This window comes from Salmo salar, chromosome 11, assembly GCF_965601325.2.
Source record: "Salmo salar chromosome 11, fSalSal1, whole genome shotgun sequence".
In the NCBI taxonomy this organism is placed as follows: domain Eukaryota; kingdom Metazoa; phylum Chordata; class Actinopteri; order Salmoniformes; family Salmonidae; genus Salmo; species Salmo salar.
This window is the reverse complement of record NC_138301.1, coordinates 15,618,333-15,632,500: the sequence shown is the minus strand read 5'-3', so window position 1 is coordinate 15,632,500 and position 14,168 is coordinate 15,618,333. Positions and strand designations below refer to the sequence as shown.

At 44.4% G+C, this 14,168-nt stretch overlaps 1 protein-coding gene across 1 annotated transcript in view; it reads right to left on the bottom strand.

Annotated features, from left to right (window-relative positions):
* LOC106562051 (matrix metalloproteinase-15) overlaps positions 1 to 5,655 on the bottom strand; it is a 23,519-nt gene extending 17,864 nt beyond the window's left edge. Inside the window, exon 1 of the mRNA XM_014126591.3 lies at positions 4,547 to 5,655. Coding sequence (XP_013982066.3) covers positions 4,547 to 4,672 — 126 coding nt within the window. The 5' untranslated portion in view covers positions 4,673 to 5,655. The remainder of the gene's footprint in view (positions 1 to 4,546) is intronic.
* Between the last annotated feature and the right edge of the window lie 8,513 nt (positions 5,656 to 14,168).

Genomic DNA, 14,168 nt, shown 5'->3' with positions numbered 1-14,168 from the left:
GCTCTTTTCGCTTCCCTCATTCTATATTTTTCTCTCTCTCTTTCATACAAATTCAGGCAGATACTTTCCCTATATTTTCATTGGATATGGGTGGAAGCGGAGAATGGCTGGTTAATAGTTGGTTAAGGTGGGACCCACCTTATCTTCCAGATAAGGGCCCGTTCACACAATCTGAGTCCGGGGTTCTGGAGGGTGTAGGAGGTGAAGGGGTGTGTTCATACAAGACGGAAAATATATTATCCCAGCTTGTAAAATACAAACCTGGTTTATTTTCTCTCTGGCATAGTTCAGGACAGTATTTATTGAAGGGCGTTGGAACAAGAGAAATAGGCTACACTACATTATAGATATATGAAAGCACCCTTTTAAAAAGTAAAATGCTTCAATCTGTACCCTACCCTTTAAGAATCATCTGTAATGAATTCAAAGCAAGGCTATGGTTCCAGGGGGGAGTGAAGTGCTGGACTTCCTTTAGTCCAATCAGCCACCCTGTCAGCAGCTCCTTCAGCTCCAAAACCAAGGCCCCCTGAATCCAGCAATTCACAGGGAATTGTTAAACGAGCCTCACTCGGTGTGTGTGGTTGTGTGTGTGTGTCTGTGTCCCACACAATGTCAGCCAAGACACTAACAAATGGAGAATGCTTTTATTCCCTGGACTTGGTAGCCTGCCATCTTTTGGTCCTAACCTCCAGCAGAGAAAGAGAATTAAAATGAAGGAGAGAGAGACAAGGGGAGGAAATAAAAAACACACACAGGCACTGTCCTCCTCTGTAAGGGAGTGTCTTGTGTGAGAGAGAGAGAAACAGAGATGGAAACAGACAGAGAGAGAGACAGAGAGAAAGTGAGAGAAGAAAGAAAGAGAGAGAGAGAGAGAGAGAGAGGAGAGAGAGAGAGAGAGAGAGATGGAAACAGACAGAGAGAGAGACAGAGAGAAAGTGAGAGAAGAAAGAGAGAGAGAGAGAGAGAGAGAGCAAGAGATGGAAACAGACAGAGACAGAGAGAAAGTGAGAGAAGAAAGAGAGAGGGAGAGAGATGGAAACAGAGAGAGATAAAGAAAGAGAGAGAGACAGAGATCCAGAGAGAGAAAAAACTGAGAGAGAGAGAGATCCGGAGGGAAGACAGTCACCACTAGAGGTTAATGGCGTTTCCCGTTCTCATCGCTACTCATTACCTCTCGCCATGGCGATGAAAGCTCGCTGTGCCCATGGCGACGGACAACCTCAAGGGAACACAAAGGAACTGGTTGGAATACAGAGAGCAGGCATGCTGCAGATTCCATGGATAAGCAGAACTAGAGTGAGGCTGGCTCTGCCAACGTTAAGGGTTAAACTGGGGATAAAGATAGGGTTTCAGGAAGCAATATAGTCGGCCTCCTGTGTTCTGCAGACTTAATAAACCCTAGCCCCTCCCCCCCTCTCCACCTCTTCTCTATGTCTCTCTTTCTCCCTCTCGCTCCCCCTTTTCACTCTGAAACAGTCCTCTCCAGACAAGAGCTCTCATTGTTGCTCCTCAGCTGCCTGGGAGTCCTGCAGGCCTCAATGTCTCTCCTCTGTTTGTGTCCCGTTTGGAAAACAGCTGTCACCCTTACCCATCACATGCAGTACAGCTGAGCAAGCCGTCGAGTTCACGCTTTCTTTCTCTCCCTCTCTCTCTATCATTTATCGCTCTCAAACACTCCCACTCCATGTCTGTTCATCAGAGTGTAGGAGTCCGGCCTCTTCTGATAGGTCAAGCTGTAGGCGCAGGGAGGGAGCTGATGACCATAGTCAGTGAGAAAGAAGTTCAGTAAAAGGAGGGAATCCATTCAAGACAGATCTCAGCTGAGCTCATATGCATATTATTCCTGCATGCCGATGAATCACTTTGTATTGAATTGAATGGCGAGAGAATATCAGCTATAGGCTAAGTGTAACAGTTCAGCGAAGACACACACAAAGCTTGAAATTCTCAGGTGAACACCAACCCACACCTTGAGGACAGACGTTGGCAGAAAGGCATTGACTAACGGGCTGTCTGTTCTTGTCAGTCTCTACCCCGCCCCAGAATGTTTTTTTTTTCTTCAAACAATCCCTCAGTCAACAGGTCTCCCTGACTACAATTAAAGACCCCATTACCAATGAAACACTACAATGCTAATACTCAGCCAGGATGTGGCATGTTGGGACAAGAAAGGCCCCCCTGGTCTTTTTGTCTGGTAAACAATGGCTGCCAGGTCAGCAGTAACAACCTGTGTATGAGCCTCATTCCTCATCGTAATCCTTCAGTCGAGTCAGTCACAAATCTGCCTCACTCAGAGTGCACTCAACCAAAACTCAGGTAAGAATGCAGTGGCACGCATTGGCCCGACCCGTCCCTGATGTGATCAGTATTGACTAATTGACTCATGACAATATTGGATTTTCCTCAGCAGTGTTTCAATCTAAGAGTCTGTACTATATTCATTAGTGGATGATTTATTATGTGAATGTTTTATACACCTTTATGGGGTTTTCTTACATTTACATTGTCTCTCCTAAATATGCCATAATATAGTATTATAATGATATTATTACATTATAATATTGGTAATATACCTTGTTGTAACAGTGTGTCTCCTTTTCTCACATCAGCTGTATGTCCTACTGAGAGCCAGGCCAACAATGAGAGGCTGTGGACCACTGTGGCCTCACCACACACAGCCTAACACCCCAGAGACTTACCCAGTCCCACACTGCACCACCACAACACGGCCACACTGGTCTGGTGGCAGCCACATCATTTCATGTGAGAACGCCATCGGCATGGTTACTAGGGCTCTGAGAGTCTAGTGTCACATAAAATCACATTTTTTAAAATGAGATGTATTTGGCAGTGATAAGTCCATTGTGAAAGTTGGGACAATAAAAAGTAGACCTCATCTGGCCTGTCTGGAAAAAAAGAAAAACAGCGTTTCCCATCCATGATGATGCAGGAGAACAACTCCTGATCTCTCACAGCACCGGAACCTTCCAGCGAGCACAAAGGTGCTACGGTATATCTGTTAAATCTGCCACAGGCCCCACAGGTGGGAGAAATGTGTATACACGTGTGCTGGCAAAGGATCCAGGCAGATTGTGGTAGTTCAGACTGACTCGACCTCACGTGGGTGCGTTTTAATACTATGACTTCAAAGTGGCTTAACATTTTTTGGAGTCACAACGCAACAACCGACCTCAACTGCAGTGGCCCGCGAGAGAGAAGGAAACAACGTGTGCATAACTGAGCCCTTCATTAAGCCTTGACCTGACGGGAGAGGCTAAGCACTAAAGTCAACACAGCATGGTTAAGTGGGTGCAGCTGGGACAAAGTCCACAAAAACACAGACCTATACAATAACAAAGGAGAAAGGGTATTACAAACATTCAATACTGCTCCGCTGGATTGAAACTGGCCCTCCACATTCAGTTGGTGTGTTGTAAAGGAAAACTAGAGGGGTATATTCTTCTCTACACAACTGTTGGTACATTTTATTCCCTCTGGCACACGTTTGTTGCTAAGCTCTCCGCCCCAAAACATTAGCCTACATCTGGGCTCCCTCTCACCTATCTGGAGCAAGTTGGGAATCAGCACTGCCCGCTGCTGAAGACAGAAAGAGTGACGGTCTGGAAATGAACCGTGAAAGCATTTGCCTATTCCCCCCCAACATTTAATCATTCAGTTGGTTCATACTGTATGTCCAAAGCATGGGGAAACTAGCGAGATGAGCATGGCTCAGTCAGTGATGCCGATATCTTTTCAGGTACTGTTGTAGTATTTCAAGAAAGCAAAACAACCCTACCTGTGGGAAGGTAAAGTGGGGTGGAACAATACTATGGATATGTGCATACAGAATGTGGTTATAACAGTAGGATTACTTAACCTGACCCAGAGATCCTCTAAGAACAGCAGCTTTCCACATATGGTGCTGACTGCAAGAGTGTGTCAGTGTGTCAGTGAATGAGCTAGATTTGTGTAGTTTGGCTAGCAGCATAGCCTTTTTGGGGAGAGGTTCCAGCCCAGGAGGACCCTGTTGGCGGCGCACAAGGGATAGTCCTGTTAATATTGGAACAGCTAGTCATGAGCAGGATATGCAGCTTGGTGTGCTGGATTGAGTTCCTCAGACAGAATGAGCTGGGTCATTAAGTTCAAAATGTGTGTGTAAAAGTGCCCAATTTGCACACAAGAATGCCTTGTGAATAAGCAACATTTATAATAGTGATCTGACTTTTTTTTTGTTTCAAGACTGGAACAAACTTGACCAAACAAATATTTTGATTTTCTTGCAGGAAATAACACATAATTGTTATTTTGGACCAATTGTTATTTTGAGCGCAAGGTTGTCAAGGTTATGCTCGACCATCTCTATTCAAATAGCAATGTCATCAAAAGTTAACTGGGATTTGGTGAGAGCTTTTTTGTTAATCATTTGTATGTGTTTTGCAGCATATTATGATACATTAAAACTAGTTTTTGTATAAACACTACAGCATTGTTGTAACACAGGGAACTTTCTGAACATTGACAGTTTCGGGGAAGATGATCCAATTACCTCTGCATTAAACGCTTCATCCTCTCCTCCGTGTGTCCCGAGACAGGTGACCCAAAGCACGAGGAGAGAGGGAACTAAAGTCCGTCTCCAGAGTAACCAAATCCACTTTTCCCATGAGGATGCCATAGCCTACTCTTGGCTTGCCTAAACCCCGGACAAGGAAATTGATACCTTGTCCAAGTGTCCACTGTGTCACTGGGTACAAAAACGCGCTTCAAGTTGTTAAGAATAGTTTATGTTAGTCACCTTCCAAGGAGTCCCTCTGAAATACTGTACATTTTAAGAGGAACAAATATTACATATGCTATGGCGAGGTCACCAATAAAGACAGTGACATTCATCAACTCCGCCAGTATCGCTTCCAGAAAACAAGGTTCACTCGAGTTGCCAGAGGTGTTCGAAAGGATGTCCTTTTGATTGCCACACTACAAGTCTTCTTAACAGTTCTGTTTGAATAGACCACAATCCCAGGAGGGGGATCAGAGAAGTATTGCACTGTTGCCAGGATTTATAAAAAGCTTGGGTAGCCTATTATTGCTTGCGGGCGTGTCCCAATTTTACTCACAATTCCATATCAGGACGTGCGGATAGAAAATAATGTCCTAACAACCCGCTTTATGGTAAGTGACATGTTGGTGTCACTGCACAGAAGCCAGCTCACAAAGCACGCATAGTGACTTTAATCTTAATATGTCAGTCATTTACTGAACTGCCGTGTATAACACGCGTAATGTTGACAGAATAAACGAATTAATCTTGCAAATGTGCAGATGAGCCCAGAGCAACGGAAGACGGTTGAAGGTTAAATATCGGGTCCAAGTTTGCTGACAATTATTTAAGGAACCTGACAAAGAAGTTGAAGTCGGCTGCAGATGTCCAACACTCGTGCAAATCTAGCGCTGAATTGCGGCGACTCTTGTGAAGATTTAATATGATGGTTCTCTGCCCGTTAAAATCCAAATTTTTCTTCCAGTTTTCCTGGACTCTGTCCACCACCAGGGTGGATTTAAGTTCGATTTATGGAGCGGGGCAGCTCGAAGCTGGACTGGCTGCTTCACCAGTGACTCTGTACCTTGTGCGTCGCGGTCAAAGTCGTTCCTCCAGCTATCGGATGTAGCCCCCCACCCCGTTAGCGGATGTAGCCCCCCACCCCCTTGGACACTATTGAGCTCGTATATGCTACGGATTAGTATTTTGATGGCATTTACGTTTTTAGAGGTTTCACAAAACGTTTTATATATATATATTGTTATTGGCTGAATTCATTCATCTTCATAGTTGGAAATAACAAATAGCCTAGCCCCAAAAATGATTATACTGTAGGCCTACTGCCTGGTAGCTCTAAAACTTCAATTCACCTCCCTAGGCTAATTGACCATTGGCAGAAGTGTCATGGTGAACGAGATAACGCCTTAGTAGGCCTACTTTATGATTTTTTTTGGTCCCTCTATTATTAAATATACTATTCATAGTCTAGACCAAAATTGAATGCCTCAGGAAGGGACTAGCAGCAGCCAGGCAGAGCACTCATGGTTGTCAACAACAAGCCAGTTGCAGAGGAAATGTGTGCCAACAGCTGGACAGAGACAGGTATGTGTATAGCAGGCCTCTTAATAGTTCTGTCACATTCAGCCAACTCCTTTGACTAACCTAAGTCCTGTCCTGACTCCTGCCTAATGGCAGCTGGGGACAGACATGTCTGTAGGGTCAATGGAGCAGTCCTCTCCAACGAAAGTGGATTCATACCTCAGTAAGCAGCCCAATACCTCCTCTCCACGAGTAAGGCTGCTTTCCAACAAAGGAGGCACATTCTGGTTATATCCTCAGATTAGCTTTAAAACGGTACATTTTTCTCTTTACCCCATGGCAAAACGTGTTGAATTGTAGGAAGATAGCCGACGGACCTCCTATAATAGTGCTAAACCAGCAGCTTGAACAAACAACCTTTGTTTAAGTTTGTTTGGCATTTAAGTTTGTCATAGACCACATGACAGTGATGAAAGAATGTCAATGCGCAGGTAAGTGTACAGCAAGGGTATAAGTTGAAACAACACAGTCAAACTGTGTAACACAGTATCTGTCATATACTGTATCTACTTCCTCTGTGATTCTATTTGCTCACACATCACTTCCTTAGAATGCATAAAAACTCTCTTCTTCCCCTGCACTTCTTTGAGTGCTGTCGTTAGGACCCATGTTCTGTTCTAATAATATTTCAAGACTTTTACCCTGAACCCTGACTTCCCAGGTTGATAGATACGTTCTACTTTGACTTTGAGACACATGGTTATTACTACACCCAAAGATGTATTGCTACAATAATCATAATTGCATTAATTTGATTCAATTTTAGTATTTACAACCAGTTTTCAGTGGTGACAGGTAAGTGGGAAGATGGGTTATTTACAAAATTATAGCAGCATTTCCTCTTACTGTGCTTTAGGGCCATTTACTGTAAGTTCACGTGAAAGATGCATAGGTGATGAGATTGAATTTGGTTTTATTAAAATGGATTGTTTCTGAATTAAAGGCAAACAAATATTTTGTGACTGACCATTTTCACTGGATTCAAGTATAGGTCTTGAACACATTGGCTACTCTATTGGTGCAATACAGAGACAGTGTGACGTTGAGTTAGAATATTTGGGCATTGCAACACCTGGAAGATTGATTCAAGCAGTATGTGACTGCAGTACGCTACTGATGTAGCTACATATGTTATTGCTTGCAATAATATAGTAGGTTAGTCATTTTAAACATGAGCAGAGCAGGGACCTCTGTGTCTAAACATGAGCAGAGCAGGGACCTCTGCGTCACATGGGACGGGAGGCCACCACCTGAGAATGTGGCCTCCCGTCCCATGTGTCCAGCCAGCCGCTAAACATGCTGATTGATAAAGCGGTGTCCCAGAGTGGACTAAGTGACAAAACAAAGATGTGGCTGGAATGTATGTAGAATGAATGGCCACAGCTGTACCCTGGGTATGTATGGCTACTGGGTAGGACTAGGACCCGTGTTTCTGTCACTAATAGGGCCCGTATTTATTACGTCTCTCAGAGTAGGAGTGCTGATAGAGGTTCAGTTTAGCCTTTTAAGTCATAATGAATGAGATTATTATGGACAGAGACCACCTGATGCTAGATCAGCACTCCTACTCTGAGACACTTGATAAATACGGGCCATGTAACTCTACCTTGAAACGGCTTCAGTAGAGTTGAGAGAGATTTGGTTATCTCTGGGCGCCCTCTACTGGCATTGACTCTCAGTCAGATGTGACCTGTAGTCGCCATGAACGATGGCTCGGCAGCATGGCTGTCTTGTGTCATAGGTAGACTGTGATCCATTGGAGAGGTCGGTTACCAGTGTAAATGAAGACTATGGTTGTGATGGTGATGATAGCGATGATCAAATTAATCATCAGAAAATGTTTTCTTTTCTTCCTGCCGCTCCTAAGTGAGCATTCACACTTACAAGTCAGCCAAAGCCTTATGCAATGAGCAATGCGAACCAAAACGCATTACAGGATTTTGTATTGAGTCTCAATAAAGTGAAAGGCAGGGGAAGGAGGATTTTTCTTGGAAAAATATAATATCTCCGCAGTGGTTTAGCCAGCCAGAGTCCTCTAATCACTACTGGCTGTGGAATCTCAGTCCAAATAAAACAAGTTTTCTAGGGCGGTGTTCACTATTATGACGGACCTCCTATAATAGTGCTAAACCAGCAGCTAGAACAAACAACCTTTGTTTAAGTTTGTTTGGCATTTAAGTTTGTCATAGACCACATGACAGTGATGAAAGAATGTCAATGCGCAGGTAAGTGTACAGCAAGGGTATAAGTTGAAACAACACAGTCAAACTGTGTAACACAGTATCTGTCATATACTGTATCTACTTCCTCTGTGATTCTATTTGCTCACACATCACTTCCTTAGAATGCATAAAAACTCTCTTCTTCCCCTGCACTTCTTTGAGTGCTGTCATTAGGACCCATGTTCTGTTCTAATAATATTTCAAGACTTTTACCCTGAACCCTGACTTCCCAGGTTGATAGATACGTTCTACTTTGACTTTGAGACACATGGTTATTACTACACCCAAAGATGTATTGCTACAATAATCATAATTGCATTAATTTGATTCAATTTTAGTATTTACAACCAGTATTCAGTGGTGACAGGTAAGTGAGAAGATGGGTTATTTACAAAATTATAGCAGCATTTCCTCTTACTGTGCTTTAGGGCCATTTACTGTAAGTTCACGTGAAAGATGCATAAGGTGATGAGATTGAATTTGGTTTTATTAAAATGGATTGTTTCTGAATTAAAGGCAAACAAATGTTTTGTGACTGACCATTTTCACTGGATTCAAGTATAGGTCTTGAACACATTGGCTACTCTATTGGTGCAATACAGAGACAGTGTGACGTTGAGTTAGAATATTTGGGCATTGCAACACCTGGAAGATTGATTCAACCATTATGTGATATCAGATAAATAGTCAGAATAAAAGAGTAGGGGATGTCTTTGCACCTCGTGTTTGACTTTTACTCACACAGGATGAAGTCCAGGTTTTTCTACATCATGGTTCTGCTCACAGGAGGTCTCTCTATGAACGAAGGAAAAAACTATTCGTGCTCCAACTACACTCAAGGTAGCTTACAAATATGAGTTAACCAGCTGACTTAAAAAGTTAAATTGTATGAACTTTATTATTATGTTACGGATATTCTGTTGCCTAGTTTTATCACTTTGATTTCCTGATTTTGCATCAAATGTACATTTTATTTTAAACAAATATAATGAACTCAGATTTTTCATGAATCGTATTGTTTGTTTGTACAGTTCTGTCTTATGTTCCGTCTGTAGCCATTGTGGATGGTGCAAGATGCTGGATGGAAGTTGTCAAGTGGTTTAAGTTGGAGAACCTCAGGCACTATTTTTAAGTATGCATCAAATTATTTTGCACGATAATATAGATTATATATCTCATACATTTTATACACTCCAAATCTGGTATTGACATCTGTACGTTTGCCAAACCTCAAAGAATATGTATTATGTTTGTCCGTGCTTTCCTTACAGATCTGTGGAGAAACTAGAAAGGATTCTTGAAAACACAGCTTTGAATGAGACGACTTCAGTCATTGTTGAGAGGCTTGTGGCCCACATATTCAGGGCCGAGGGCAACTTTACTGGGCTTAGTATATCTGCCACTCGAGAAGTGGTAAGATGACAGTGACCCGCAATAAAATGCTTGAGGAAGTTTAGACACAGTTTTCTGTAAACCACGTGCAGTTTGGTATTTATTGGGAATGGGATGAACGTTGTCCTGGAGGCAGTTCTGCTGAGTGGTCACTAGCTGCCTTAGCCACACAAAGTTATAAAATCTGACTTTAAACCTCCCTAATCTTAACTCGAATCTTAACCACACTGCTAACCGTATGCCTAACCCTAACCTTAAATTTGTTTTATAAAACATTTTACGATATAGCCAATTTGACTTTGTGGCTGGCCCATCTAGCGGAAAGCGCTCAGCTCGGCCTCCATGACAAGATTAATCTCAATAACCTTCAAACCTGCGAACCGCGTCACATGCAAATACAGTTGAAGTCAGAAGGTTACATACACTTAGGTTGGAGTCATTAAAACTCATTTTTCAACCACTCCACAAATGTCTTGTTAACAAACTATAGTTTTGGCAAGTCGGTTAGGACATCTACTTTCTGCATGACACAAGTCATTTTTTCCAACAATTGTTTATAGACAGATTATTTCACTTATAATTCACTGTATCACAATTCCAGTTGGTCTGAAGTTTACATACACTAAGTTGACTGTGCCTTTTAACAGCTTGGAAATGGCTTTAGAAGCTTCTGTTAGGCTAATTGACATCATTTGAGTCAAATGGAGGTGTACCTGTGGATGTATTTCAAAGCCTACTTTCAAACTCAGTGCCTCTTTGCTTGACATCATGGGAAAATCAAAAGAAATCAGCCAAGACCTCAGAAAAGAAATTGCAGACCTCCACAAGTCTGGTTCATCCTTGGGAGCAATTTCCAAAAACCTGAAGGTACCACGTTCATCTGTACAAGCAATAGTACGCAAGTATAAACACCATGGGACCACGCAGCCGTCATACCGCTCAGGAAGGAGACGCGTTCTGTCTCCTAGAGATGAACGTACTTTGGTGCGAAAAGTGCAAATCAATCCCAGAACAACAGCAAAGGACCTTGTGAAGATGCTGGAGGAAACAAGTACAAAAGTATCTATATCCACAGTAAAACAAGTCCTATATTAACATAACCTGAAAGGCCGCTCAGCAAGGAAGAAGCCATTGCTCCAAAACCGCCTTAAAAAAGCCAGACTACGGTTTGTAACTGCACATGGGGACAAAGATGGTACTTTTTGGAGAAATGTCCTCTGGTCTGATGAAACCAAAATATAACTGTTTGGCCATAATGACCATCGTTATGTTTGGAGGAAAAAGGGGGAGGCTTGCAAGCCAAAGAACACCATCCCAACCGTGAAGCACGGGGGTGGCAGCATCATGTTGTAGGGGTGCTTTGCTGCAGGAGGGACTGGTGCACTTCACAAAATAGATGGCTTCATGAGGAAGGAAAATGATGTGGCTATATTGAAGCAACATCTCAAGACATCAGTCAGGAAGTTAAAGCTTGGGCCAAAATTCACCCAACTTATTGTGGGAAGCCTGTGGAAGGCTACCCGAAACGTTTGACCCAAGTTAAACAATTTAAAGGCAATGCTACCAAATACTAATTGAGTGTATGTAAACTTCTGACCCACTGGCAATGTGATGAAATAAATAATAGCTGAAATAAATCATTCTCTCTACTATTATTCTGACATTTCACATTCTTAAAATAAAGTGGTGATCCTAACTGACCTAAGACAGGGATTTCTTACTAGGATTAAATGTCAGAAATTGTGAAAAACTGATTTTAAATGTATTTGGCTAAGGTGTATGTAAACTTCCAACTTCAACTGTATATCATTTGAATGTAAATACAAATATAATATTTGAGGTATGACATTTGGGGCGGGGGGATGATTTGAGATGGGGATGACATCATGATAGAGTTCAGTTTTACAGAAATAGTGAACTCTGTGCCTGATCGGGGCGGCAGGTAGCCCAGTGGTTAGAGTGGTTAGATGAAATCCCCGAGCTGACAGGGCAAAAATCTGTCATTCTGCCCCTGAACAAGGCAGTTATTCCACTGTTCCCCGGTAGGCTGGCATTGTAAATAAAAATTTGTTCTTAACTGACTTGCCTAGTTAAATAAAAGTTAAATAATATATATATTTTTTTATTACATTTACATTTAAGTCATTTAGCAGACGCTCTTATCCAGAGCGACTTACAAATTGGTGCATTCACCTTATAATATCCAGTGGAACAACCACTTACAATAGTGCATCTAAATCTTTTAAGGGGGGGGGGGGGGGGGGGGGAGGTTAGAAGGATAACTTTATCCTATCCTAGGTATTCCTTGAAGAGGTGGGGTTTCAGGTGTCTCCGGAAGGTGGTGATTGACTCCGCTGTCCTGGCGTCGTGAGGGAGCTTGTTCCACCATTGGGGTGCCAGAGCAGCGAACAGTTTTGACTGGGCTGAGCGGGAACTGTGCTTCCTCAGAGGTAGGGAGGCGAGCAGGCCAGAGGTGGATGAACGCAGTGCCCTTGTTTGGGTGTAGGGCCTGATCAGAGCCTGAAGGTACGGAGGTGCCGTTCCCCTCACAGCTCCGTAGGCAAGCACCATGGTCTTGTAGCGGATGCGAGCTTCAACTGGAAGCCAGTGGAGAGAGCGGAGGAGCGGGGTGACGTGAGAGAACTTGGGAAGGTTGAACACCAGACGGGCTGCGGCGTTCTGGATGAGTTGTAGGGGTTTAATGGCACAGGCAGGGAGCCCAGCCAACAGCGAGTTGCAGTAATCCAGGCGGGAGATGACAAGTGCCTGGATTAGGACCTGCGCCGCTTCCTGTGTGAGGCAGGGTCGTACTCTGCGAATGTTGTAGAGCATGAACCTACAGGATCGGGTCACCGCCTTGATGTTAGTGGAGAACGACAGGGTGTTGTCCAGGGTCACTCCAAGGTTCTTAGCACTCTGGGAGGAGGACACAAGGGAGTTGTCAACCGTGATGGCGAGATCATGGAACGGGCAGTCCTTCCCCGGGAGGAAGAGCAGCTCCGTCTTGCCGAGGTTCAGCTTGAGGTGGTGATCCGTCATCCACACTGATATGTCTGCCAGACATGCAGAGATGTGTTTCGCCACCTGGTTGTCAGAAGGGGGAAAGGAGAAGATTAATTGTGTGTCGTCTGCATAGCAATGATAGGAGAGACCATGTGAGGATATGACAGAGCCAAGAGACTTGGTGTATAGCGAGAATAGGAGAGGGCCTAGAACAGAGCCCTGGGGGACACCAGTGGTGAGAGCACGTGGTGCGGAGACAGATTCTCGCCACGCCACCTGGTAGGAGCGACCTGTCAGGTAGGACGCAATCCAAGCGTGGGCCGCGCCGGAGATGCCCAGCTCGGAGAGGGTGGAGAGGAGGATCTGATGGTTCACGGTATCAAAGGCAGCAGATAGGTCTAGAAGGATGAGAGCAGAGGAGAGAGAGTTAGCTTTAGCAGTGCGGAGAGCCTCCGTGACACAGAGAAGAGCAGTCTCAGTTGAATGCCCAGTCTTGAAACCTGACTGATTAGGATCAAGAAGGTCATTCTGAGAGAGATAGCAAGAGAGCTGGCCAAGGACGGCACGTTCAAGAGTTTTGGAGAGAAAAGAAAGAAGGGATACTGGTCTGTAGTTGTTGACATCGGAGGGATCGAGTGTAGGTTTTTTCAGAAGGGGTGCAACTCTCGCTCTCTTGAAGACGGAAGGGACGTAGCCAGTGGTCAAGGATGAGTTGATGAGCGAGGTGAGGTAGGGGAGAAGGTCTCCGGAAATGGTCTGGAGAAGAGAGGAGGGGATAGGGTCAAGTGGGCAGGTTGTTGGGCGGCCGGCCGTCACAAGACGCGAGATTTCATCTGGAGAGAGAGGGGAGAAAGAGGTCAAAGCACAGGGTAGGGCAATGTGAGCAGGACCAGCGGTGTCGTTTGACTTAGCAAACGAGGATCGGATGTCGTTAACCTTCTTTTCAAAATGGTTGACGAAGTCATCCGCAGAGAGGGAGGAGGGGGGGGAGGGGGAGGAGGATTCAGGAGGGAGGAGAAGGTAGCAAAGAGCTTCCTAGGGTTAGAGGCAGATGCTTGGAATTTAGAGTGGTAGAAGGTGGCTTTAGCAGCAGAGACAGAAGAGGAAAATGTAGAGAGGAGGGAGTGAAAGGATGCCAGGTCCGCAGGGAGGCGAGTTTTCCTCCATTTCCGCTCGGCTGCCCGGAGCCCTGTTCTGTGAGCTCGTAGTGAGTCGTCGAGCCACGGAGCAGGAGGGGAGGACCGAGCCGGCCTGGAGGATAGGGGACAGAGAAAATCAAAGGATGCAGAAAGGGAGGAGAGGAGGGTTGAGGAGGCAGAATCAGGAGATAGGTTGGAGAAGGTTTGAGCAGAGGGAAGAGATGATAGGATGGAAGAGGAGAGAGTAGCGGGAGAGAGAGAGCGAAGGTTGGGACGGCG